We start from the raw sequence: 25,135 nt of genomic DNA on the forward strand, positions 1-25,135 counted from the left end.
GGGACAATGATGCTGTCTTTAACTGCTAGGATGGTCCGCTTTTCTCTTCCTAGTGTACAGCTGTGCAGGGCCTGTCTGTGGGCTAGTCCTGGGCTGGTTCCTTCTCCTAGTCAGGCACCTGCCCCATTCTATGAGAATGCCCATCAGAAAGAACCAGCCCGGCACTAGCTCACCTGCTTAAGCAGCCGCCGCCAGAGGGAAGGAAGGGGAAGGGAGGCCCTCGCTGCCCTGCTCCGCATTTGAGGAAGTCAGCCCTGTGGACAGAGACAGCACTGCAGTGTGGAGCCACCTGGGGGATCAGCACAAGGCCAGGGCCGGGCTGAGCCTGAGGGCAGATGGCTGGGTGCCAAGCCAAGGGATGTGGCCTGATACCTGAGCGGCTCGGGGTCCCTGTCCATCCGCTGGAATTCCAGTACACATCTTAAAACGGGGCTGGCAGCGCGGGCTGGGGTGGGGCTTGGGGCAGAGAGCTTGCCTGGCATGCAGGCGGCTCTGGGGTCAGTCTCTGGCATCTTAGCTGCTGTCGCTAACCCCCTTGAGAATGCCTGTGTGCCCTTACCAGCCAGGTGACTGTGACCCCTGCCCACCTCCTGGGGGAGGTAGCAGTGAGCAGAGACATGGAAGCGGAGAGCAGAAGGTCCCATTTATTGGAATTTTAATGACACCAGGACAAGAGGAAGGCACCCTCCTTCCCGAAACATGCCATCTTTTCTGCTCTTGGGGCTCAGCACAGGAATGAGCCCCCACCCTACATATCTCCAAGGGCAGTGCTCCAGGTGGAGGTGGGGAGGAAGGAGATTCTCTATGCCAGGCCGGGGAGCTGGACGGGAGGAAAGACGTGCACCCTCACCTCTTGGCTCAATCCCTCTCCCCGGGGACCTGGTATCGCCCCCAGACCCGGGGGCGGGGGCTGGCAGACAGGGCTCATGCAGCAATGAATGGACAGGAGGTGGCACAGAAACGCAGCCCTGTGGCCCTGCGGCAGGGGCAGGAGGGCTAGAAAGGGCCATGCTGTGGCCACTGGGTCCAACGGAAACACTTGCAGTATACATACAGGAGGTCAGGGAGGGGTTCCCTCTGCCCCCGGCTGTGCCTGGGGCCCGAGAGGGGGAAGTACAGCTGGCATCGTTATGCCCAGGGAAGGGTCCAGGCTAGCCATGCCACCTGAGCAGGGCACAGCGAGCTGGGGCACAGGCTACTCCTTGGCACGGCCGATGATGGTGAGAATGTACAGGAAGATGTTGATGATGTCTGTGTACAGGTTCAGTGCTGCAAACACGTACTCCTCTGGGCTCAGGGACAGCTGCTTGTTCCCCAGCAGCAGCTGGGTATCCACTGCCAGGAACTGGGGGCGACAGCACAGCAGTGCTGAGGCACAGCCCATCTGCCTGTCCGGCGCCCCCCCTCGACGCCTTCTGCCCCTCACTCACACAAGTGAAGAGCAGGGCGCCCAAGGAGGCGTACACGATCTCCAGGATGCGGTTCCGGATGAAGATGCAGAGGATGGCGAAGATGAAGAGCACCACCATGCTCACCAGGAGCACGCCCATGCACGAGGTGAAGTCATAGCGGGTCTGGGAGGACAGCAGGGGACAGGGGCTGTGGCTGCCAGGCCCTGAGAAAGCCTCTGGGCCCAGGGCCACAGCCCTGCCTCGAGGCCCCTCACCTGCATGGAGAAAATGACCACTGTGAAGCAGACAACTGTGGTGATGCCGACTGCCATGATGACCGCCTCGGTGTTGTAGAAGCTGGCGATCATGCCCACCATGTAGGACAGGCTGACGGTCAGGACTGACTGTGGGAGAAAAGGCCCGCACCAGCGCTGGGTATACAGGGCTGCTCCCGGCCTTCCCCACACCTCCGCCCCTGCTCCGTGGGCCCGGGGCCTGGGGTCAGGGTTGGGGGTTACCAGTGCCACAAGGTTCCAGGGGTGCTTTCGCCGGAATTCCCCACAACAGCTGAGCGCAATGAGGGAGATGAAGAAGATGGCATAGGAGACATAGTATGTCCAGACATTCTCCCGGACAAAGCCCTTCACCTCTCCAACGAAAGTGAACACAGCCACTGTGGACAGCGTCACGGAGAGCTGCAGGGTCAGCACCAGGAACACCTGGAGAGGGAGAAAGTCAGGGCTCCGCCCTGAGCCCGCCAGAATCCCCCCCACACACACACACGGCCACACACACACACACACACACACACACACACACACACGGCCTTACCTTGCGGATGAAGGCCTGCCGGATGCTCTTGTCACACACACACACACACACACACACACACACACACACACACACACACACACACGGCCTTACCTTGCGGATGAAGGCCTGCCGGATGCTCTTGTCACCCCAGTTGGTGGCGGGGAAGTCCTGGTTGTCATAGTAGGATGGGGGCCCCTCCTCCTGGTAGTTCCCAAGTGGCGGTGCTGGGGGCACAGGGGCTGGGTCAGCGCTGTGCCAGTGCAGGGAGGCTGTGCCCTTGCCCCCGCCCCACCCGGCCCTGCCACTCACAGTCAGGGTCTTGTGCCTGGAAGGGCTGCGGTTGTCCATAGGGGTTTGGAGGGAAGGGACTCTGCGGGTAGGGCCCCTGCGGGTAGCCCCCTTGGGGGTAGGGCCCCTGCGGGTAGCCCCCTTGGGGGTAGGGCCCTTGTGGGTAGCCCCCTTGGGGATAGGGGCTGGGGCCATGAGGATACGCTGGCTGGCCATAAGGGGAGGGCTGGAAAGGGGCCTGTGGGTAAGGGGCCCCGGGGTAGGGGGGCTGAGCATAGGGAGGCATGGGGGGCTGGGGCCCCCCAGGATATCCAGGGTTGGGGGGAGGGTAGTTGTCCCCAGACACCAAGAAACTCTTTTCATGGGACATGGCCTCAGGTTCTGCCGGCTGCCTCTAGAGGAGAGAGAGAGAACAGTCAGCCCTGCATAATGGTCGCTGGAACCCGGCCGGTGGTGGCCCCACCTGCTGCCAGGAACCTACGAGGAAGAAGGGGACCACGACCCTGGTCGCGGGCGGCGAGTGCCCAGGGGGAGCGGGTGAAGGCCGAGTGACCGCGCGGTGAGCGGAGCGGGGCCTGGGAGGGGCTGCTCTGGCCGACCCTGGAGGGGGGGGATGGGCCAGGGCGGAGGGCAGAGCTGTCACCCTCGGGAGCTCTGGAGGGCTTCTCCCGGCCGCCGCGGCCCCCTCCCGTCGGAGCTCAGCCCAGAGGACTCGAGGCGCGGCGGGGACGCGTGGGGGTGTGCCCTCCCCTCCCCATCCCGCCCCCTAAGCAGCTTGACGGGGCCAGAGCCGCCGGCTATTTCCATCCCAGGAAATCCCCACGCCATCTGTGACCAGCGCGGCCCGACCCCCTCCCCGGCGCGGGACGGAGCGTCCGTGGGGCCCGGGGCGGGCAGCAGGCCCGATCGGCCGCCGGCTGCCTGCGGTGGGGGACGCAGGAACCGCGGTGCGGGGGTGTGTGGGGGATGGAAGCGGGAACAAAGCGGGCCCGGGGAGACGGGGCCGGGCCGCCGCTGAGCCAGGACGGCGGGCCCCCCTGCCCCGCGCCGCCCCGCTCCCCGCCCCCACCCCGTCGCCGTCCCGGGCGCGGCGGGCCGCGAGCCCGAGGGACCGCTGGCCGAGCCGAGCGGGGCGGCGGCCCGGCGGCCGCAGGCTCACCGGGCTCGGGCCGGGCACTCACGGCTCCCGGGCGCCTCGGGCCGGTGCGCACGGTGCCCGCGGCGCGGCCGCGCGGTGATGGCCGGGGCGTCCGCACCCGCACCCGCTCGGCGGCCGGCTCGGCTGGGCCCGCGCCTGCGGCGGAGGAGACGCAGCGGGGCCTGGTGACGGGGCGGGGCCTCGCGACGGCGGGGCGGGGCCTCGCGACGGCGGGGCGGGGCCTCGCGACGGCGGGGCGGGGCTTTGTGACGGCGAGGGGCGGGGCCTGTGGCCGCCCAGGCTTCTGCGGGGTCCAGCCAGGCTCAGCCGGCACCTGCCTCCTGTACTTGGGAGGCTGGGACGGGAGGGTCGAGGGTTGGAGACCAGCCTGAGCAAAGAGTGAGGCTCTCAGCACCCGAGCGAGACCCTGTTTCGAAATAAAAACAGGGCTGGGGCTGTAGCTCAGAGGTAGAACCCCCCGGGTTCCATCCCCAGTACCACCAAACAGACATACGAAAGCAGGTTCACCTCTGCGCGTGGCCGACCTGCTGGCAACTCTAGGCCTCCCGGGCCAGAGAGGCTTGGCCCACATTCGGCCAGGGTGGGGTCAGACTAGGAAGCTTAACCCCGGAGCCTGGGGCCTGTCCTGCTAGTTTGCCTTTCAGAGACATTGATTCCTACGTGAGGATTTGCCGAAGCCGACAGCTACTCTCCATTCTTTCTTTGCCTTAAAATACAGCATTCTCTTTACCTTTTAATCCAAGTTTATCTGAAACCCAGAGGCCGAATCCTTATTTTATGCTGGGAATGGAACCCAGGGGTGTTCTACCTCTGAGCTACACCCCCAGCCCTATTTTATTCTATTTATTTATTTATTTATTTATTTATTTATTTGAGGTACTGGGGATTTAACCCAAGGGCATTCTACCCTGAGCTATACCCTAGCCCTATATTTATTTTTTCTTTTTCTAACAGGTCCTCACTGAGTTGCTAAGGCTGGCTACAAACTTGCTATCCTTCTGTCTTACCTCACAAATACTAGGATTACAAGCACATGTCACCACACCTGGCCCCAGCACATCATCATCATCATCATTATTATTATTATTATTATTATTATTATTATTATTATTGCAGTACTAGGGATAGAACCTGGGGCCATTCTACCTCCAAGCTATACTCCCAGCCCTATTTTTTCTCTCTCTACACACAAACACACACACACACACACACACTATATATATATATATATATATATATATATATATATATATATGTATGTATTTGCAGGTCTGGGGGATGGAACCCAGGGGCATTCAACCTCCAAGATACACCACTTGCCTTGTTTTTTTTTTATTCTAAATTTGAAACAGGGTCTCACTGAGTTGCAGATGGCCTCACTAAGTAGCTGAGGCTGTCCGCGAACCGCGATCCTCCTGTCTCAGCCTCCCGAATGCTGGGATTACAAGGGTGAGCCACCATACCTGGAGTACTTTATTATTTTGAAATGGGGTCTGGCTAAGTTGCTGAGAGTCTCAGCGAATTGTTGAGGCTGGCCTCAAAACTGAAATACTCTTGTCTTCAGCCTCCCAAGTCCTGGGATTATAGGAATGCACCACTGTGCCCCACTGGCCGGATCCTTTAAAGCCCCCTTTCTGCATGCCAGTCATGGAGACCAAAGTGCCTGGCACCATGCAAGGCCTCTTGTCCTCACCCATTCCCACGCGCTGTCGTGCCCTGTGAGGGGCTGAGGCGTAGAGGCATAGCAGAACTGGTAACTTCTTGCCTTGGCTCTGGAGGGCCTCCTGAGAAGTTGCTGCCTGCCGGCAGGGGCGCCTCCGGTGGCCTCCTGGTCATCTGCACAGGAGCCTCACCTGTAGCATGGGGCCCTTCCAGTGCTCCCCAGCTCTCGGGAGGCTGGCCTCTTCTAGGCTAGGCAGTGGTTGGGAGAAGGCTCTCCTGTGCCCAAGGTCTGCTGGTTCAATGCTAAGCAACTGGATCCCGTGAGGGGCGCCCTGATATGTAGCATTGCACGTACCTGTTGTATATAAGTGCTCCCAGCCGTGGTCGAGCTCAAGCTACCACCAGTTTAACTGGTTCACAGAAATCCCTGGAGAGTTAACCCTCTGGCAGTAGCGTGAGCTGCTTCAGTGCACGATGCTTACGGCAGACCCTTTGCAGCTGGGATCGCGTGGTGCTGTACAGTGCGTACAGCGTGTTGAAAGCCAGTGAGTTCTAGCCAGGTGTGGAGGCGCATGTCTGTAACCCCAGTACTTGAGAGGCTGGACAGGAGGATCACAGGTTTAATGCCAGCCTCAGCAGCTTAGCGAGGCCCTCAGCAACTTAGTGAAACCCTATTTCAACATAAAGAATGGGGCTGAAGGTGTAGCTAAGAGTAGAATGCTCCTGGGTTCCACCCCCAGCACCACACACACGGTGAGGAGCCCTATGAAAAGGACAGGGGGCTAGATGATGTAGGTTCCGGAGCACCTGCGGTCTGTTGTGAGGACGGTGTAGAACATGGGAAGAAATGGGCAGAGGAGGGCCGGGAGCCACAGGAAGGGGTCTCCAGGGAGACGCGTGCTCTTGGGTGCAGATGGAGCTGCCGGCCTTCAGCACTTGGGCGTTGGGCCTGGCTGACCAGTGGGAGGGGGGGACCAAAGGCTAGTCTCAGCCAGGGGCGGGCCTGGAGACCACGCTGCTGCATGGAGGAGAGGGGAGAGCAGGCCACAGGGGCCTGGGGACAGTGACTCAGGTGCCCAGGTGCCTTAGTGGAGAGGGCCACTGGTCACTGACAGGCCATAGAGGGAGGGAGGGTGGCCGGAGGACACCCTGTTGACCCTGGCAGCCAGGGGCTGGAGTGGGCCCCCGGCCAGTGGGGGGCCTGAGGGTGAGCCTGGCAGGCGCCTCCCGGTGGGCGGTGGGGGGGCCTGAGCAGGACCGCAGTGGGTGTGTGCGGCCACAGCAGCAGCAGCAGCCCCAGCAGGCCGGCCCCTTCCTCCCTCTCACCTCAGTCACTTTCGCTTTTGCTTTCTCTGCTTGCCGGCTTTCGCCCCGCCCGCCCCAGGCCGGGAGCCCGCCTAAAGGCCTGGAGAGTCAGCGCGGGGTGTGGGGCTGCCCGCAGGGGGGCACCAAGGAGGGGAGGGGAGGGCCGGGAGAGAGGGTGAATGGGCCTCTGGGCTCCCAACCCAGGGCCTGATGGCTGCGGTGGAGCTGCGGGGGCTGCCCCCTGACCTGCCCGAGGAGCTGCTCCTGCTCTACTTTGAGAACCGCAGACGCTCTGGCGGGGGGCCCGTGTCCAGCTGGAACAGGCTTGGCTGTGGAGGGATCCTTACCTTTCAGGAGCCCTCAGGTGAGGGGCCGGCTGGGGGAGGCAGCCTGGGTCCCGGAGGTTCTGACAGCCCTGACACCCTGCCTTCGCTCCCAGATGCCGAGAGGGTCTTGGCCCAGGCAGAACACCAACTCCATGGTGCCAGGCTGAGCCTGCGGCCAGCCCCGCCACGTGCTCCTGCCCGCCTGCTCCTCCAAGGACTGCCACCTGACACGGTGCCCCCGCGCCTGGAGCAGCATGTCCAGGCTCTGCTGGGTGCCATTGGACACCCAGTTGGGCCATGCCAGGCCCTGGCCAGCCCGCGGCCTGACCGGGTCCTGGTCCAGCTGCCCCTTCCTCTTTCGGAGGCAGGTGAGAGGGGGACGGGCAGAGGCACTGGGCACTGGTGGCATCCCGGCTGACTTGAACCTTCCCACAGAAGTCTGTGTCCTGGAGGAGCAAGCTCGGAACCTGGATATGGATGGGGCGGCGGTGTCCCTGACCTGGGTGCCCTGGGCCCGAGCGGTGCGTGTGGTGGGCAGCCCGCTGCCCGTGGACCCGCTGCTGCTGGAGCTGTACCTGGAGAACGAGCGCCGCAGTGGCGGGGGACCCCTGGAGGGCCTTCGCAGCCTGCCTTGGCAGCTGGGCACGGTGGTCTCCTTCCAGCAGTGGCAGGGTGAGTGGGCTGGGCAGGCCCAGCGGGACTCCTCCTCCCCGCAGAGAGCCCTCCTCATGGCTCTCTGTTCCTTCCCTCCTCAAGCGGCTGAGCGGGTGCTGCAGCGGAGCCACTGGCTGCAGGGCTCAGAGCTGAGCCTCGTGCCCCACTATGACGTCCTGGAGCCTGAGGAACTTGCCGAGAGTGGTGCAGAGGAGAACCCGTCCACACTGGGGCCCCAGGCTGTGGAGCATGCTCTCCTGGGGGCCCTCAAGGGTGCAGGGACTGTGGCTGTGGGTTCTGGGGAGGATCCAGGGCCGTTGGGAGGATCTCTGAGGACAGGTCATCAGGCAGGGCCAGCCGGCTTGGAGCACATGGGATCTCTGGAGCAAGAGGGCTTAGTGAGCCTGGAGCCTGCAGGGGTGCAGGAACAGGGGGAGCCCATAAGTCTGGGGCCTCTGGAGTCTCTGGAGCAGGCTGGGCTGGGGGGTCCAGGGCCTGTGGGGCCTGCAGGCCGAGTGGGCCCAGTGGAGCGCTCTAGGAAGTCGCAGGGGCAGGTGGAGCCCACGGGCCCAGGACCCACGGGGCCAAGGGGACAGGAGGAACTGGTGGGAATTGCCGTGGGCTCACCGAGGCAGGAGGAGATGGTGGAGTCCGTGCTGTCGATGGAGCCAGGGGCAATGCGCTTCCTGCAGCTTTATCACGAGGACCTTCTTGCCAGCCTGGGGGACATCGCTCTCTTCCCACTTGAAGGGACAGATGTGACTGGCTTTCGGGTAAGTGGCCCTGTGGAATTTCCTACCCATGCCCTCTCTCACCGAGGCTGTGGGTACCTTTCTCGTGCCCTGAACTTACAGCCCCTCCTCCCTCTTGGCCCGGCAGCTCTGTGGAGTGCGAGCCCTGTGCCAGGCAGCTCAGGAGCTACTGCAGAGTCTGCTGGGTGGCATTAGCTGCCATGTGATAAGCCTGAAGCACCCGGGCAGTGCCAGGTTCCTCCAGGGGGTGGAGGGGCAGCGCCTTCTTCAGGGGCTGGAGGCTCGGTTCCAGTGTGTCTTTGGGACAGAACGTCTGACTGGCACCACCTTGGACATGGATCCTGAAGAGGTAGACATGGAGTTCTGCCTACCCTTCCCCTTTCTCACCCCCAGACCTCAGGCTCAGTGCCCCTACCCTCACTCAGAGGCTGGTGACCCTGATGTTCTCCCCACAGGTGGATCCCACGGAGGCCCTCCAGGTTCTCCCTGGCCATGGCAATACCCAGTGGCCCCCAGACGGTACAGGCAGCGACCAGGAGAATGTGAGCCTGGGTAGGGCTCCTGGAGACCCCAGAGCATCCGCGGTCCTCTCTCGATCTCACCCTCTGCCTTGCCTGCACTCCCTCCCGCCCAGCAGCTCCTCCAGGCCCACCCCATGTTCCCCAGCGCACTCTGCGTCTTTCAGCTGTTCTGACATGTCATATGCTCTGGTGCTACGATGGCTGGGCCTGACTCCTGACCCAGTGGCCTCTCTCTACCCCCAGAGGAGGTCCGAGAGCTGCTGGCCACCCTGGAGGGCCTAGATGGGGAAGGCTGGATGCCCCTGGAGGTAGATGAGGAGGAGCTTGAGGAGCAGCCAGAGGAGGAGGCGCCTCCTGGAGAGGAGGAGAAAGGACCCGAGGCTGGGAAGGGCCCCATGGCCCCTAGCAGCAGGGTGCCTGGCCGGCTGGAGGAGGAGGCCTCGCTGCAGCTGGCCCTCCAGAGGTCCCTGGAGCCTCCGAGCCAGGTGGCCAGGCAGGAAGAGGCCGCCGCGCTAAGGCGCGCCCTGGCCCTCTCTCTTTTGGAGCAGCCCCCGTCGGAAGCGGAAGAGTACCCGGCTCAGGGTGCCGGCAGGGGTGCCCAGCTGCTGGTGCACATGCCCTTTGAGCAGGACCTGGATGAGCTGAACCAGGCACTCGAAGCTGCCCTGGAGTCGCACCTGCAGGAGGAGACGGTGAGGCACCAGGGGCGGGCGCTATCCACAGAGCTGAGTGATCGTCTGGAGCAGTGTCACAGCGTGAGCGTTGCCCCCCATGACAACCACACCGTCCTCCGTGGCTTCGGAGCCCAGCCTGCCCGTGCGGCCCGCCACCTGGCTGCGCTGCTCGCTGGCCCCTGCGATCAGAGTTTGGCCGTTTCCTTGGCAACCTCACACACCACCTGTAAGTCTGTGCTTTGGGCTGGGAGAGGGGGCTGGGCTGCCTGTTGGACCAGTTCCCCAGGCATGGCCCTGACATGTTCTCTCACCGTGGTAGTGCCAGAGCAAAGGCTGAAGGGGCACTTGGGCAAGCTAGAGGACCTGGCAGAGAGCACCGAAGAGTTCCAGGAAGTTGCGAGGGCCTTCTGTGACACCCTGGACGCGGCCCACAGCAGGATCCGCATCATCCGGGTGAGTCTGGCCCTAACTCTGTCTTCTGACCTCGTGGAGGCCAGCCTGGAGCTGTCACTTGGCCTCAGGGTCAGCTGGCTGGAGCGGATGTGGACTCAGGGAGCCCTAGGGCTGCCCAGCCTTGGTCCCTGCTCAGAGGGCACAGTCTGGGTGGGAGAAGAGGGTATGAGGTTGGAGGGGATCTGCCGGGCCTGTGGAGGCTGATGTAGACTCCCCGCAGGGACGGCGGGGCTGGTTTAGTTTCCTTATCTGGGTCATGGAGGGGTGATGCCATCCTGTGGCCACAGTGAGGGTTGCTTGTTCCCAAAAATGTGTACCTTGTTCTCTTCTGGGGGCCACTTTAGCAGGGAGGGCCCAGGCTCGCTGCAGCATGGCAGTCTCTTCCATCCATCCATCCATCCATCCATCCATCCATCCATCCATCCATCGTGTGTTTTGTGGGGCTAGGGATCAAACTCAGGGCCCCTAGCATGCTAGGCAAGTGCTCTACCACTGAGCTGCATCTCCAGCCCCTTTCTATATTCTTACTTGCTGCATTTGGCAACCCCGAACATGCATATGTTTTCAAAAAGGACTGGGAATAGCTGGGCATGCCTGTAATCCCAGTATTTGGGAGGCTGAGACAGGAGAATCACAGGTTTGAGGCCAGTGCACAGTGGATTAGCAAGATCCTGTTTCAAAATAAAAACTACACACAATGGAATTCTATTCAGCTATAAAGAAAAATAAAATAATAGTATTTGCAAGAAGATGGAAGGAGCTGGAGAGCATTATGTTAAGTGAGGTCAGTCAAGCACAGAAGGAGAAGGGCATGGAGCACAGTATAAGTGTACACCACTCTCAATATGTTCCACTTATAGAAAATAAAATTAAAAAAACCCAAACTAAAATAGGGTTGGGGTTGTAGCCCATGGTAGAGCACCCCTGTGTGGTTCAATTCTCAGCACCACACAAAAAAGACCGGGGACAGATGGGGGAGCCCGAGTGGAACCACTGGAGCCCCAGCCTGCCAGGCAGCTGAGGAGTGATGGGGAGGCCAGGGGTGTGTGCTGGAGACACGGGCGGGGCGAGGGGCAGGGCCCGCAGCAGCTCTCCTACCCAAAGGAAGGCCCGAGGAGCAAGGGTCAGGAAGTCAGTGTGTGGGGCAAAGAGTCAGCAGGATATGAGGGCAGGAACCCCGAACTAGGCTAGGAAGGAGGGGGCCGGGGGGTGAGGAGTCTAGAGAGGCTTCTCACCAGAAGACTGAGTGTGCTCAGAGCTGTGGGAAGCACCCACAGAGGGGCTGGCCACAGACGGCGGGGGACAGAGAACGTGGGTCGCTGGGCTGCTGAGACTGGGCAGGAACGCCACGCTTTTGACGCTCAAAGTTGGGTGTGGGGCCGGCTGTGTCAGGCTCCACCTGGTCAGAAATGCAAAACCTCCGGCTTCCTCAGAGGCGCACCACCTGGCTCAGTCGCTCACCACCATCATCACCATTACCTCCACCATCACCACTACCACCATCACCCTCTTCCATCTCACAGTTTGGTCAGCTACATTGTTCTTTTATTATGTAGCCAAGGCTAATAAACACACTCCATATTGTATTCTGTAACTCTAATATGGTGAAGCCTGGGTGCTAGTATCAACTTGGGCCACAGGTTGATAGATGCACTATGATAATGAAGAAAATACCTTCCATTGAGCCATAGCAAGATAAATTAAGTCCTGGTTACTAAAACTGTGTCCCATGGACCAGGTGCATCTAATTCCAGTACTTGGGAGGCTGAGACAGGAGGATCACAGGTTTTAGGCTAGCCTTGGCAACCTAATGAGGCCCTCAGCAACATTACAGGATAAATAATAAAGCTGGGTGCCTAATATGTGGATGCTGGGGAGAAAAAGGGTCATAGGAGGAACTCTACAGGAAGGAGAAACCTTAGATGAACTTATACGGCGACCTGAGGGGATGGGAGGATGAACATTCACAGTCAGTAAGGTAGGAGGAGGGAATGGGGCCGGATGTGGGGAAGGGCTGAGTGATGTGTGCATGTATGTCCTACCATCTTGTACCCCATTAAGATGTATGACTAAACATACAACAAAAATTAAAAAGTTACAGGTGGTGTGCACCTGTAATTCCCAGGATTTGGGAGGCTGAGATCAAGAGAGTAGATCATAGGTTAAAGGTCAGCCTCAGCACCTTAGTGAGGTACTCAGCAATTTAACAAGACCCTGTCTCAAAATAATAAAAAAATAAAAGAGTTGTAGATATAGCTCAGAGGTAGAACAACCCTGGGTTTAATGCCCGACACCAAAAGTAAATAATAAATAAAAAGGTCTGGGGTGTAGCTCAGAGATAGAATACCCCTAGGTTCAATCCCCAGTACCAGAAAAAAAAAAAGAAAAGGAAAAAAAAACCCTAAATAACAAAAACTGTTTTTATGAAAGAGAATAGTCTAGGATTTAAAGCCTGTTACAATTTTTTTTTTTCCAGTACGGGGGATGGAACCCAGGGGCATTCTACCTTTGAGCTATACCTCCAGCCCTATTTTTTATTCTTTATTTTGAAACAGGGTCTCACTAAGTTGCAGAGGGCCTCATGTAGTGGCTGAGGCTGGATGTAAACCCGGATCCTCCTGTCTCAGCCTCCCAAATGCTGGGATTACAAGCATGTGCCACCATGCCTGGCTGCTTGTTATAATTTTTATACTTTCATTTTTTCTGTGTTGTATGACTGCTAGGGTACTGGTTTTTTTTTTTCTTCAGTACTGGGGATTGAACCCAGGGTTCATTCTACCTCTGAGCTATACTCCCCTATTTTTTTTATTCTTTATTTGGAAACAGGGTCTCACTGAGTTGCAGAGGGCCTCACTAAGTAGCTGAGGCCGTCTGTGAACCGTGATCCTCCGGTCTCAGCCTCCCAATGCTGGGATTACAAGCGTGCACACCACTCCCGGCTACGCCTTTTATACTTAGTGTATTTTGCAACTCTCATTTGATGTGAAACTTCTCTCTTGTTGCATGTGCTAACACGTCCTTATTTGCTTTACTCTTCATTAACAGCTTCTTGGCTGGGATACAGAGTTCAGGCTCAAAACATACTTTCAGATTTTTGAAGACTTTGCTCTTTTTTTCTTAACTTTTTTTTTTGGAAAGAATTCCACTGGGAGATTTTCCACTCCTAGTGTGTGTGTGTGTGTGTGTGTGTGTGTGTGTGTGTGTTACTGGGGACTGAACTCAGGAGGTTCTACCACTAAACTGGGGTTCTACTCCAGCCTTTTAGCTTTCTGTCTTGAACTAGGATCTCACTAAGTTATAGCATACTGGCCTCAAACCTCAATCCTCTTGACTCAGCCTCCCAAGCGTTGGGATTACAGGTCTGTGCCGGTGCCTGCCTTATCTCTAGCTGTCTCTTTGGCTTTAACCATTTCAGTATCTGAGCCACTCACAGAAGTAGGTTCAATAATCTTTTTCTTCCTTTTTCCTTCTGTTTTTCTTCTTTTCCACCTCCTTCCTTCTTTCTCTCTTCCTCCTCCTTATTCTTTGTGCTGGGAATCCAATCCAGGGCCTCCCACATGCTAGGCAAGCACTCTGTCAGCTGTATCTCCAGTTTAGCAATCTCTGTGTGTGTGTGTGTGTGCGTGTGTGTGTGTGTGTTACTAGGGTCATTTTGCTTCTGAGATATGCCCTCAGCTCTTTTATTTTTTATTTGGAAATAGTGTCTCGCTAAGTTGCTGAGCCTCAGTAGGCTGCAGAGTTTGGCTGCGCACCTCTGACCTTCCTGTCGACTTCCCAAGTACTGGGATCGCAGGTGTGTGCACCACACCCAACTAGCAACCCCATTCCTTTTTTCTTTTATGGTGGTGCTGAAGATGGAACTCAGAGGCATCTACCTCCAGATCACACCCCCATCCTTATTTATTTATTTTGCAGGTCTGGGGATGGAACCCAGGGGCATTTGACCTCCAAGCTACACCCCCTGCCCTATTTATTTTTTATTTTGAAAAAAGGTCTCACTAAGTTGCAGAGGGCCTCACTAAGTAGCTGAGGCTGTCTGCAAACCATGATCGTCTGGTCTCAGCCTCCCGAATGCTGGGATTATAAGTGTGCGCCACCACGCCTGGCTCCTTTTTTTTTTTTTTTTTTTTTTTTTTGTTGAAACAAGGTCTCAATAAGTTGCTGAGAGCCTAGCTAAGAGGTTGAGGTTGGCTTCAAACTTGCAATCCTCCTGTTTCAGCCTCCCAGGTACTGGGGCTTACTACCATGCCTGGCTGCAGTAATCTCATTCCTAATATAGGAACTCTTTCTTATTTTCGGACTCCTTTTCATAGTAGCTAGTCTTATGTTATAGATACAGTATTTTTTTGCATACCTTTGAAGAAACTAGGATTTAAAATCTCTGTTTGGGTGGCTGAGTTTTTTGCCCTAGGGCTGACTGCTGGGTTGGTCACCGCCCCACAGGCCTTCTCGCACACCTGGGTGCTCCAGTTCTGAGAGGGCATCTCCGAGGGCACTGGAGGTACCCAGCCCAGCTTTTTTTCTGCAGAGGCTGGCTGTAGAGCTTGCGTTCTGGCGAGTGGGTGTGGCTTGCCCATTTGCGGACCTCTCTGGGTGCGCCACTATCCCTGCAGGGGCCTCCTCGGAAGCCCTCTGATGCTGTCTGAGGCGAGACAGTGGATGATGGGGACTCCGAGGTCTTCGCAGATCCCAAAGTCCTCTACCGGGGCTCCCGGTGGCTGAGTGCAGTTCCGTCCTGGGAGGGACTCCAAGAGCTTGGCCCTGACCACCACTCGCCTGGCAGGTGGCACGCGTGTCCCACCCGCTGCTGCAACAGCAGTACCAGCTGCTCCGGGCCCGCCTGGTGGAACGCTGCACGCAGCAACCGGCGGAGCAAGTGCTGTACCACGGCACCACTGCGGCCGCCGTGCCGGACATCTGCGCGCAGGGCTTCAACCGCAGCTTCTGCGGCCGAAACGGTGAGGCGGGCTGGGCAGGGGCGGGGCCTCTGGACCTCCCCCACCCTGACTGCTGCCCCTCTGCCTCGCAGCCACGCTCTACGGACAGGGAGTGTACTTCGCCAAGCGGGCCTCGGTGTCGGTACTGGACCGCTACTCACCCCCCAACGCGGATGGCCACAAGTCGGTGTTCGTGGCTCGAGTGCTGACCGGAGACTACGGGCAGGGCAGCCGGGGTCTCCGGGCGCCCCCTCTGCGGGCCCCGGGCCACGGGCTCCTGCGCTACGACAGCGCTGTGGACAGTCTGCATCAGCCCAGCATCTTCGTCATATTTCATGACACCCAGGCGCTGCCCACCCACCTCATCACCTGCATGCACGTGCCCCAGGCTTCCCCGGGGGGGCCCTCTCCAGCCCCCTGAGCCGGGACGCCAGGCTGCCACTCCCGGGTTCCCAGGTCAGCCCTGGGAGCACCCCTGCCTCTGGCTAAAGGGCAGTAATGGACGCGGACCGGGAGGGCTAGGCCGGGTCTTCGCCTGGGCGGGCCCAACCAGCAGGGGTCAGCAGAGCCCAGCACGGAGGCGCGTCGGCTGGACACGCCCGTCTTGGCTGGACCTCGCCCGAGCGCGGCTCCCTCTTTGAATAAACCTGAATGTGAAGCCAGGTGCGGGCCTGGGAGCTCGGGGTCCTGCCTCTGGGGGCGGGGCCGGGGCGGCGGGGGGAGCCGGCCGGCGGCGCTCCGGACCCCAGGTCTCGGGGCCGCGCCCAGGGCAGGCCGCGCCCCGCGGAGGGTGCGGGCCGGTCGCCCCTGCGGGGGCTCGGCGCGGAGGCGCGCCCTCCCCGGCTCGCTCGGGCCTCCTGCGGCAGGCGCCGGGGCGGGGCTCGAGCGCGCCCCGCCCGCGCGGTCCCCGCGGCTCCGGGCGGCGGCGGCGGCGGCGGGAGGCGGCGAGCGGAGCCCCCGGGCGCGTAGGCCGGCCGACCGGAGCGCGGCGCTCGGCCTCAGCTCGCTCGGGCGCCGGGCGAGGACCGCACCTCGCGGCACTCCGCGGATGGCGGAACTGGCCGGGGGCGCGGGGGCGCGGCGGGGGAGGCGCTGACCGCGGCCGGGGTGGGGCCGGACGGGGCGGCGGGGCCGGCTCGTCCCGGCTCTCCGCCAGCCCTGGCCCGCGGGCGGAGGCACAGAGCCCACATTGTGCCCCTCGCCCCTCCACCCCCGCCGGACGCGGCCCCATTGACCCCTCGCACGCCAGCCTCGGGAGCGGGGACTCGGCGTGGGCGCGGGGCTCCCGTGCGCTCCGCGGTGCCCGCGCCAGCCGGGCGGGCGGCCGAGGGGCCTGGGCGCCCCCCACCCCGCCTTGCCGCAGCGAGCTCGGGCGGCCCGCGCCGCTGCGGCGCCGGCTATTTATAGGCCTCCGCTGCGGAGATCGAGGTGGGATGTTTCAGGTCTGGAGGTGGGACAGAGATGGGGGTCCTAGAGACTGAGGCGGCTTGGAAGTAGAGTGCATGGGTCGAATGGCACGGGCCGGGGGTCCATCCCTGAAGACGGAGAAAGCAGGGTCTGTGGCCCCTGGGTTTGTTGACGGCCTCGCTTGCCTGCTGACTAGAGGCTTAGGGAGAGGAGGAGGCCAGGTTGGGATGCAGAGCCAGTGTCCGAGTGACCGGACTGGGGTCCCAAGTCAGTGTGGGAGGCAGTCCCTCCCTCTCTCCCTCCCCCCTCCCTTCCAGGGTGACTGGGTGGAGGTGGAGTCAATGTCGCAGGAAGGGGGTGGCAGAGGGGTCAATGTTTGGGTGATTGACTGCCAGTGTGTGGGGAAGTGAGCAGGGTGGTCAGCGTCCTGGTGGTCAGGTGCGTGGCTGGGGGCATCGCTGTGCGGGAATCTGAGAGAAGGGCTGGGCAAGGCCAGGCGACATGTGGATGGGGGAGGTCAGCGCGTGAGTGGCGCGCATGGGGGCAGTGGGACCGAGGCAGGGCATAGGAAGCGCGGAGGCTGGTGGGTGGCTGGGATGGATGGTCGGTGCCTAGGTTAAGGAGGTGGAGGGTCAGTGCGCAGGGGCGAGTGTGAACCCTCGGCCTCTCCTCCAGGAAACCATGTCGGGCGAGGACGCTGAGGTCCGGGCAGTGGCTGAAGGCAGCTCCAGTGGAGGCAGCGGCTCGCCCAGCCCTGGGGACACGCTTCCGTGGAACCTTGGGAAAACCCAGCGGACTCGGAGAAGCGGAGGTGGCTCTGGGGGCAACGGGAGTGTCTTGGACCCTGCAGAGCGGGCAGTCATCCGCATTGCAGGTAAAGTGGAGGCCGGGTCTGCCCCTCCTTGGCGCAGGCCTGTGCTCGGCTCTCTGGACGGGGTGAGGCTAGAGGGATCGTCCTCGGGGAGGGCCTCTTCCTCCCAGGTGAGTGCAGGCACCATAGCGCCACCTGCTGGCCCAGCCAGGCAGCTGCGAGAGGCCGGAGGGGGGGCATTCTTGCCAAGGGCTTCCTCAGGAGGGCCCAGGGCCCAGATGCCATGGTGATAATTTTTGGGGGTGCTCCTGGAGCTGAAATGCTCACTGTGCCCCAACGTCTTGCATATGCATAGGAGCAGAACCAGAGAGGATGCCTGGTCAGACATCCCCAGCCCCTTGCTGAGCCAGGGCCCAGCATTGCCCTCCAGGAGCCGTCAGTCTGAGCGGGAGGGTGGGAAAGACCCAGCCAGAGCCCCAGGGGCGGGGTGGGCGATTGGCAGGTGGTTGGCTGAAGGGGGCTCATCCCTTTGGGAAGTGGGTCATGTAGAACTGGAGGCCACTGGCAGGATGTGCTGGGGAAGGGGGTGCTGAGCCCTTTTTACCCACTGCCATCCCCGGCAGCCAATGAAGGATCTGAAGGGAGGGTGCGCTGCGGGCGGCTGGGAGGCTGGCAGGTGTGTGGGAGAGGGTGAGGGCCAGCCGCCAGCCAGGAGGGGTGCTGCAGGCGTCCGCACCTTGGCTGGTGGAAGCACAGCAACGGCTCGGAACCGGGCGGGCGCAAAGAGTGATGGACAAGCCCCGACACCCTAGCCCTAAGGATTTTGTGTGTGTGGTGGGGACTGAATCTCCAGTGTGTTACTGGAAATTGCATCCAGGAGCATTCTCCCTCTGAGCTACACTCCCAGCTCTTTATTTATTTGTTTGTTTTTGAAACATTCTCACTAGGTTGCCGAGTCTCACTCAGTTGCTGAGGCTGGTTTCGCTGCGATCCTCCTGCCTCAGTACTGGGACCCCAAGTACTGGGATCGCAAGCATGTGCCACCATGCCCCACCTGGTGTAAGATTGTAAAGACGGGGTCATTTTTCCCTGCTTGAAAGGGATTCATGAATGCCCTCCCCTTGGACTTTCAGCTTTTTGGAGGGATGGGTTGGGGGCCGCAGGGCCTGGGCAGCCCTGCCGCTGGGTGTGGTGGTGTCTGCCTCTAGCTGTGCTGTAGCCGGCAGCCCCTGGCAGTTCTTTTGTTTTCTCCTCTGATGATTTTCCTAGAAACAGAACTTCTGCTCACAGGGCCTGTAGCACGTAGGGTTAGGAGGAACTTTGCCAGGGTCGTTTGTGAAAGGGCATCTGTCAATACTGGGAGACAAGGGTTTTTGCCAATCTGATGGGTGAAAAAAATGTTATATTATTACCAACCTTTTCTTTTTCCTCTGCGAGTTGCCTACGCCAGTGATCTTATGTACAGATGATTTTTTCTTGTTGCGTTTTAAGGGCTCTTCATATACTGGAGACGCCACTGTCCCCAGGGTTGTAATGGGAGCATTCTCGGTGAGGAAGAGAGGTTGGGAGCAGGGAAGGGGCGCGCCGAGGACAGCGGAGGTGGTTGCTGGCGGGGCCGACGGGGTCGCCGGCTCGGGCTCCCCGGCCCCGCCCCGCCCTGGGGCATCCTGGGTGCGGGCGGGGCGGGGGGGGCGGCTCTTTAAGCGGCGCGCGCGGCCGCGGGGCAGAGCGCCGGGCTCCGGGAGGCCGTCCCCGCCAGCCCCGCGCCTCGGCATGGCGGCCCTGCTGACCGCCGGCCCGCCGCCCGACGAGCAGGACTTCATTCAGGCCTACGAGGAGGTGCGGGAGAAGTATAAAGGTACGCGCCTCGGGCCCGCCCACCGCCCTCGGGGGCGCCGCCGACCGCCCGCCGGCGGTGGACCACCTTGCCCGCCGCGGCGGCTCGATGGTGGCCCGGAGCGAGTCCTGCCACTGCCGGCCGGGCCAGCCCGGTTCGCCCGTCCTCCCCCGGGCCGCCGGTCCTAGGGACGGGGAGGGCAGCGCCGCGCTCGACCGAGCCCCCGCGGCCATGCCCTTAATAGGACATGGTGCGGCTCGGGTGGGTGGGGTGGGCCAGGCTCCGCAGGACTTGTTAGGGTACTGCGCTGGGCCGGTGTCCGCTGTCTGCGTCCAGCAGACACGTGGGTCAAGGCTGAGCTGTCCCCTGCCCCTCCCCTGGGGCGCCTGCCTCCCGGGTGCGGTGGCTGCTGCAGCCTGGCAGTGGGTCACATAGCTGCCGGCTCTCCTCACCTCCCCAAACTGGCTGGGGCTGGGCTGCACCCTTTCTTGGCAGGGAACCCTTCTGTACCCTGCCTGGGTCCCTGGGGCAGCCCCTCCTTCCTGCCGAGCACCCTCTGTGGCTTTGGCAGACCCCTCGCCCTGCTCCTCGCCTCCTGGGGCCTGGAGACTTGCTTCCCCTGCCACTGACGCTCAGCTCACCAGCTGATTTTGGGTTGGGTAGCCGGATCTGAGCACTAGTGGACACAGCCCTGGCTCTCAGCCCAAAGAGGCTGGGGCGGGTCCAGGTGGCAGCCCCAGGCAGAGCCGAACTGAGCAGGTCCCACCTGTGCGAGGCTGGTGTTGCTGGCTCGGTCCCCAAGGACAGCTCAGGGAGAGGGCGCGGTGAGGGCTTCGCCTGGAGCCTCGTGGAGCCACCTCTCCCCGGACCTCACCCGGGCGGGCAGGGTAGGCTCCATGGTGCCCCTGCACTCTGTGTGCTCTGGGAGTCTCCTGGCCAGGATGCTAGCCGACCTTTGGCCTGGGTGACCAGCTCACTTGGGTCGAGTGGTGGCACCCCTGGTCCACTAGACTCCTGAGCCTGGCCACTGTACACCTGGGCGGGCCTTGGGAGAGCGGCCCTGCTCCCGCACGGCTGGCCCGGGACAAGTGGCTGCCCACCTAGGCCAGACCTCCTGGCCACCCCAGGACAGACCTGAGTGTGAACTGGCTGCTCTGAAGTGGGCTGCCTGGGCAGGCGAGTGCTTCCTCTGAGCCTGGCTCTGGACGGGCTGCTGGGCTGCGTGCCATGCTGGAGCCTGTCCTAGGCACCATGGGGCAGACACCTTGGGCCGAGGGCTGCCTTTCCCTTTCTTCCTTGGAGCGGGGGCTTCCTGTTAGTCCTGACAGATCCCGGGAGGTTCCGGGGACCCTCAGTGCCCTCCTCCAGCCCAGCTCCCCCAGAGCCCAAGTTGAGCTGGGCATGAGGGCTGTCTTGGCTGGAGGCAGGAGAGAGGGCTGTGGGCGCCCCTTGCCCGGCTCCTGCCCGAGTGTGAGGGTGCCTGCCCGAAGCGGAGCCGTCATGTGACGGTGCAGCTGCCCGCGCATGTGTGGCACCAGCCTGAGGAGCTGAGAATCTCCACAGGAGAACAGGTGCCCGGGGCTCCTCGAGCAAGGGCCCAGGCTCAGGAGAACTCTTGGGACATGCCAGGCACTCGGAGTCAGAGTCGCTTCTGCTCTGGCTTCGGGGCAGGGCTGAGGCTGGCCGTGACTGGCTGAGGAGCAGCCCAGAGCCGGTCATCGGCACCCCATGCGCCCGACCCTCCAAGCCTTGCCCCTGGGCTGCTTGGACTAGTTGGCTGGTATAGGTCGAAGCCTCCCAATCCTGTTCCTGGGTGGAGGGTTGGGGAGGGTGAGCCCAGGAGAAAGGCGGGCATGTCGCCTGGTGCTGGCCCGTGAGTGCCTGGCCAGCAGCGGGCACAAGAAGGGGGACGCCCTTCTCTCTCCGAAGCTCTTCCAGCTCTGCCCCAGCTGTCACCGAGGAGGGTGGGAAGGCCCGCCCTGCCCAGCCCACGCCCGGCTGAGGAAGGCTCCGGCCGCTGCCTCTGCCCACTCTGGCACACATGCCCAGCCGGGCCTCACAGAGGCGCCACCTTTCCTTCCAACTCACCCCACTGACCTTCACCCCCACAGTTTCTCAGGCCCTTCCCTGGACACGCCATTCCCAGCTCTTCCTCTGGAAGTCCCTGGGCTTCCCTGCAGGGGTGCCGCGCCTCCCCGGACCCTTCAGCTTCCTCTGCCCCATCCTCCTGGCTCCGCTGGAGGGAGAGGACCTCCATGCTGCAGGGCTGTGGAGCGGTGGTCACAGCTAGCCAGGCCAGCTGTGCAGGGTGTCTTGACCCCGGCCCCGCGCCTGTCTGTGGGTCGCGAAGCTGGAGCCTGGGGTGGTGTGCGGGAGCACAGGGGAGGGCTTGCCAGGGAGCTGAGACGGTGCCGCGAAGGGAGGTCTGGGAGAGGGTGAAGAAGGAACAGCTTGAGCCCCCTTCACAGGGCTCCACATAAAGCCCCCGGCCGCCGGGGCAGACCCTTCAGGGCTGCCCTGTCTGCGGGGTTGGAGCGGGGCCGCGGGGTGCTGCGGGACAGTAAAGGAGATGGGAGCACAGAGGTGAGTTCTGTTGCCGAGTCCTGGGCCCTGAGGCTGGGGACTGTGGGGAGAAAGGGGCCGGGAGCTGTGTCAGCAGGCGTAGAGAGACCCAGTGAGGGGGCTCCCCCCACAAAGGCCCCAGTCTGTGCCGTGCCACTGTGGGCGGCCTAGGCCTCACCGTCCCTGCCCGCTCCGGTGCCGGACTCTGAGCTCAGTTATCTGTGGCCCTGGCACAGGTTCCAGCCCCAGTCAGCACCGGCAGGGAGCTGGCACCGAGGAATGACCGCGGGATGGGGCATTGTCTGCAGTGGCTCGGCTCAGCTGGCCGGCTGGAGCGGGCTGGCAGTTATTCGGGGCTTCTTGGAGAAGTGTTTTGACCTGTGTTTATTGTCAGAACGAGAGTCAAGCACTGTGGAACTATCTCGAGAAAAATGGAGCTATACCTCCAGCCCTATTTATTTATTTATTTATTTATTTATTTATTTTTGTGTGTGTGGTACTGGGGATAAAACCCAAAGGCATTCTATCTCCAAGCTACACCCCCAAGCCCTATTCTTATTCTTTATTCTTTATTTTTATTTATTTATTTATTTATTTATTTATTTATTTTATTTTTGGGGGTACTGGGAATGGAATCCAGGGGCATTGCACCTCCAAGCTACACCCCCAGCCCTATTTTTATTCTTAATTAATTAATTAATTTATTTATTGCGGTACTGGGGATAGAACCTAGTATCTCATCTGATGGTATCATCAGATACCATCGTGATGGTATCTCATCATGGTTTTCATTCCCATTTCCTGAGAATCAAAAATGATGGCTATTCCCAGGGGCATTCTACCTCTGAGCTACATCCTTAGCCCTATTTTTTTTTTTTTTTTTTTTTTTTTTTTGCGGGTCTGGGGATGGAACCCAGGGGCATTTGACCTCTGAGCTATACCCCCTGCCCTATTTTTTATTCTTTATTTTAAAACCGGGTCTCACTGAGTTGCAGAGGGCCTCACTAAGTAGCTGAGGCTGTCCGTGAACCGCGATCCTCCTGTCTCAGCCTCCGGAATGCTGGGATTACAAGTGTGCACCACCACACCTGGCTATTTTTTTATTCTTTATTTTGAAACAGGGTCTCACTGAGTTGTGAAGGGCCTCACTAAGTAGCTGAGGCTGCCTTTGAACCACAATCCTCCAGTCTCAGCCTCCCAGATGCTGGGATTACAGCGTGTGCCACCACGTCTGGCCGTTCATTTTTTGAAATAGGATGTCACTGAGTTGCAAAGGGCCTCACTAAGTCACTGAGGCTGTCTGCGAACTGAAATCCTCTCCCGAAAGCTGAGATTACAGGGGTACGCCACCACGCCCATCTTTATTCTTTATTTTAAAACAGGGTCAGCCAGGCGTGGTGGCGCACGCTTGTAATCCCCGCGCTTCCCCGCGCTTGGGAGGCGGAGACAGGAGGATCGCCTGGTTTGGAGCCAGCCTTGCTGGCTTAAGAGACCCTGTTTCCACATAAAAAAAAAAGGTAAAAAAAAATAGGTCTGGGAGTGTAGCCCGTGGGAGTGTATCCTGGAGGTAGAAGGGCTTCCAGGAACCCCAGTACCACCAAAAAAACAAACAAACAAACAAAAAAACAGGGTCTCCCTGAGTTGCAGAGGGCCTCGCTAAGTAGCTGGGGCTGGCCGAGAACCTGTGCTCTTCCTGTCTCAGCCTCCGAGTACTAGGGTTGCAAGTGGCGCCGCCACACCCGGCCTGTTGTGTGGGGATCTGTATTGAAACATCTGAAGGAGCTCAGACCCTTCTCCAGCGGGCCGCGGCCTTCTGCGTTCCCAGCAGCAGTCTGTGCCTTCCACTGTCCTCACGGCCCGGTGGGTTGTGCTTTAGATGTCCTATCTAACTATTGCTTAAACCAGAATCACAAAGATTTACGCTTTTGTTTTCTTCTAAAAGTTCCATTGTTATAACTTTTTCCATTGAGGTCTTTGATCTATTTTGAGTTAATTTTGTGTATGGCATGAGCTGGGTCTGTAGATATGGTATTCTTTTACATGTGAACATTCAGGTGTCCTGGCATCAATTGTTGGAAATATTTTTCTTTCCTGATTGAATGGTACTGGCGGCCTCATGCTTTTATTTATTTATTTATTTATTCTTTTTTTGGTGGTACTGGGGTTCCTGGAAGCCCTTCTACCTCAGGGCTACACTCCCAGACACACACACACACACACACACACACACACACACACACACACACACATATATATTTTTTTGAAACAGGGTCTCTTAATCCAGCACGGCTGGCTTGGAACCTGCGCGATCCTCCTGCCTCCGCCTCCCAAGCGCGGGGATGACGAGCGTGCCCACCGCGCCGGCAGCCTCATGCTTTTAAGTGGCTACAAAATATTCCATTACATGAAAGTACCACAGTTTATTTATTTGACCCCTTTAGATGGGCACTGGACTTAGCATTTAAAAATGTGTGTGTGTGTGTGTGTGTGTGTGTGTGTGTGCGTGTGTGTGTGTGTGTGTGTGTGCGTGTGTGTGTGTGTGCGTGTGTGTGTGTGTGTGCGTGTGTGTGTGTGTGTGCGTGTGTGTGTGTGTGTGTGCGTGTGTGTGTGTGTGCGTGTGTGTGTGTGTGTGTGTGTGACTCTGGGGATTGAACCCAGGGACATTCTATCTCTAAGCTACACCCCCAGACCAATTTTTTTTTAATTCTTTATTTTGAAACAGGGTCTCACTGAGTTATGGAGGCCTCACTAAGTAGCTGAGGCTGGCCACAAATCCAGATCCTTCCGGCTCAGCCTCCCAAGCACTGGGATTACAGGCGTGCGCCACCACACCTGGCTGTGCCTCAGATTTCTGAATTGTTGGCATTACAAGCATGTGCCATCTTGCCTGTCTGAAAAGAGTGCACTGCTACATTCTTCTGCAGTGTAGATGAACCCGGCAGATGAAAGACTTTCCTTAAGCGGGGCATGGTGGTACATGCTTGTAATTCCAGGACTTGGAAGGCTGAGACAGGAGGATGCAGGTTTGAGGACAGCCTCAGCAAACAGTGAGACTCTCATCAACCTAGCCAGACCTTGTTTCCAAAAGAAAAAAAAAAAAAGAAAGAAAGCTAGGGGTATAGCTCAGAGGTAGAATACCCCTGAGTTCAATCTCCAGTACCAAAATAAATAAATTATATATAAATACATAAATAACAAATAAAAGACTTTCTTCAAGCCGAGCCTGGTGGCACATACCTGTAATTGCAGTACTTTGTTTTCTTTTTCTTTTTTCTTTTCCTCCTCCTCCTCCTCCTCCTCCTCCTCCTCCTCCTCCTCCTCCTCCTCCTCCTCCTTCTTCTTCTTCTTCTTCTTCTTCTTCTTTTGTGGTACTGGGGTGGAACCCAGGGGCTTTTCTATCTCTGGGCCATACTCCCAGACCTATTTTATACTTTATTTGGAAATCAGGGTCTCACTCAGTAGCTGAGGCTGGCTTCGAACTGGTGCGATCCTCCTGTCTCAGCCTCCCAAGCACTGGGATTAGAAGCGTGCGCCACCACGGCTGGCTAATTTCAGTACTTTGAAGGCTGAGACAGGAGGATCC

At 59.5% G+C, this 25,135-nt stretch overlaps 3 protein-coding genes across 6 annotated transcripts in view; 2 read left to right on the plus strand and 1 right to left on the minus strand.

Moving 5' to 3' along the window:
- Window positions 1-1,195: 1,195 nt before the first annotated feature.
- On the minus strand, window positions 1,196-2,862 carry GRINA (glutamate ionotropic receptor NMDA type subunit associated protein 1; the record flags this gene model as incomplete). The annotated part of the gene is made up of 6 exons (XM_080693528.1): window positions 1,196-1,345; window positions 1,431-1,574; window positions 1,667-1,795; window positions 1,910-2,110; window positions 2,316-2,428; window positions 2,514-2,862. 6 exons carry the CDS (start codon window positions 2,860-2,862, stop codon window positions 1,196-1,198), a joined length of 1,086 nt encoding a protein of 361 aa, XP_080549654.1.
- A 3,966-nt stretch (window positions 2,863-6,828) lies between these two features.
- Window positions 6,829-15,356, plus strand: PARP10 (poly(ADP-ribose) polymerase family member 10; the record flags this gene model as incomplete). The annotated part of the gene is made up of 10 exons (XM_080694139.1): window positions 6,829-6,982; window positions 7,058-7,312; window positions 7,380-7,616; window positions 7,701-8,371; window positions 8,478-8,699; window positions 8,806-8,902; window positions 9,115-9,771; window positions 9,865-9,998; window positions 14,782-14,956; window positions 15,028-15,356. 10 exons carry the CDS (start codon window positions 6,829-6,831, stop codon window positions 15,354-15,356), a joined length of 2,931 nt encoding a protein of 976 aa, XP_080550265.1.
- Window positions 15,357-17,023: 1,667 nt separating this feature from the next.
- The window catches only part of PLEC (plectin), a gene marked incomplete at both ends in the record, with an annotated part of 57,478 nt that continues 49,366 nt past the window's right edge, over window positions 17,024-25,135 (plus strand). For 3 of the 4 annotated variants that reach the window (XM_080694429.1, XM_080694430.1, XM_080694425.1), the window contains one exon: window positions 17,024-17,216. In XM_080694429.1, coding sequence (XP_080550555.1) covers window positions 17,024-17,216 — 193 coding nt within the window. Of the gene's footprint in view, window positions 17,217-18,926; window positions 19,012-25,135 lie in introns of those variants that run through there. The other variant, XM_080694422.1, reaches the window with a different exon arrangement.

The sequence above is a fragment of the Muscardinus avellanarius genome (genome assembly GCF_963383645.1).
Source record: "Muscardinus avellanarius genome assembly, chromosome: 4".
Classification (NCBI taxonomy): domain Eukaryota; kingdom Metazoa; phylum Chordata; class Mammalia; order Rodentia; family Gliridae; genus Muscardinus; species Muscardinus avellanarius.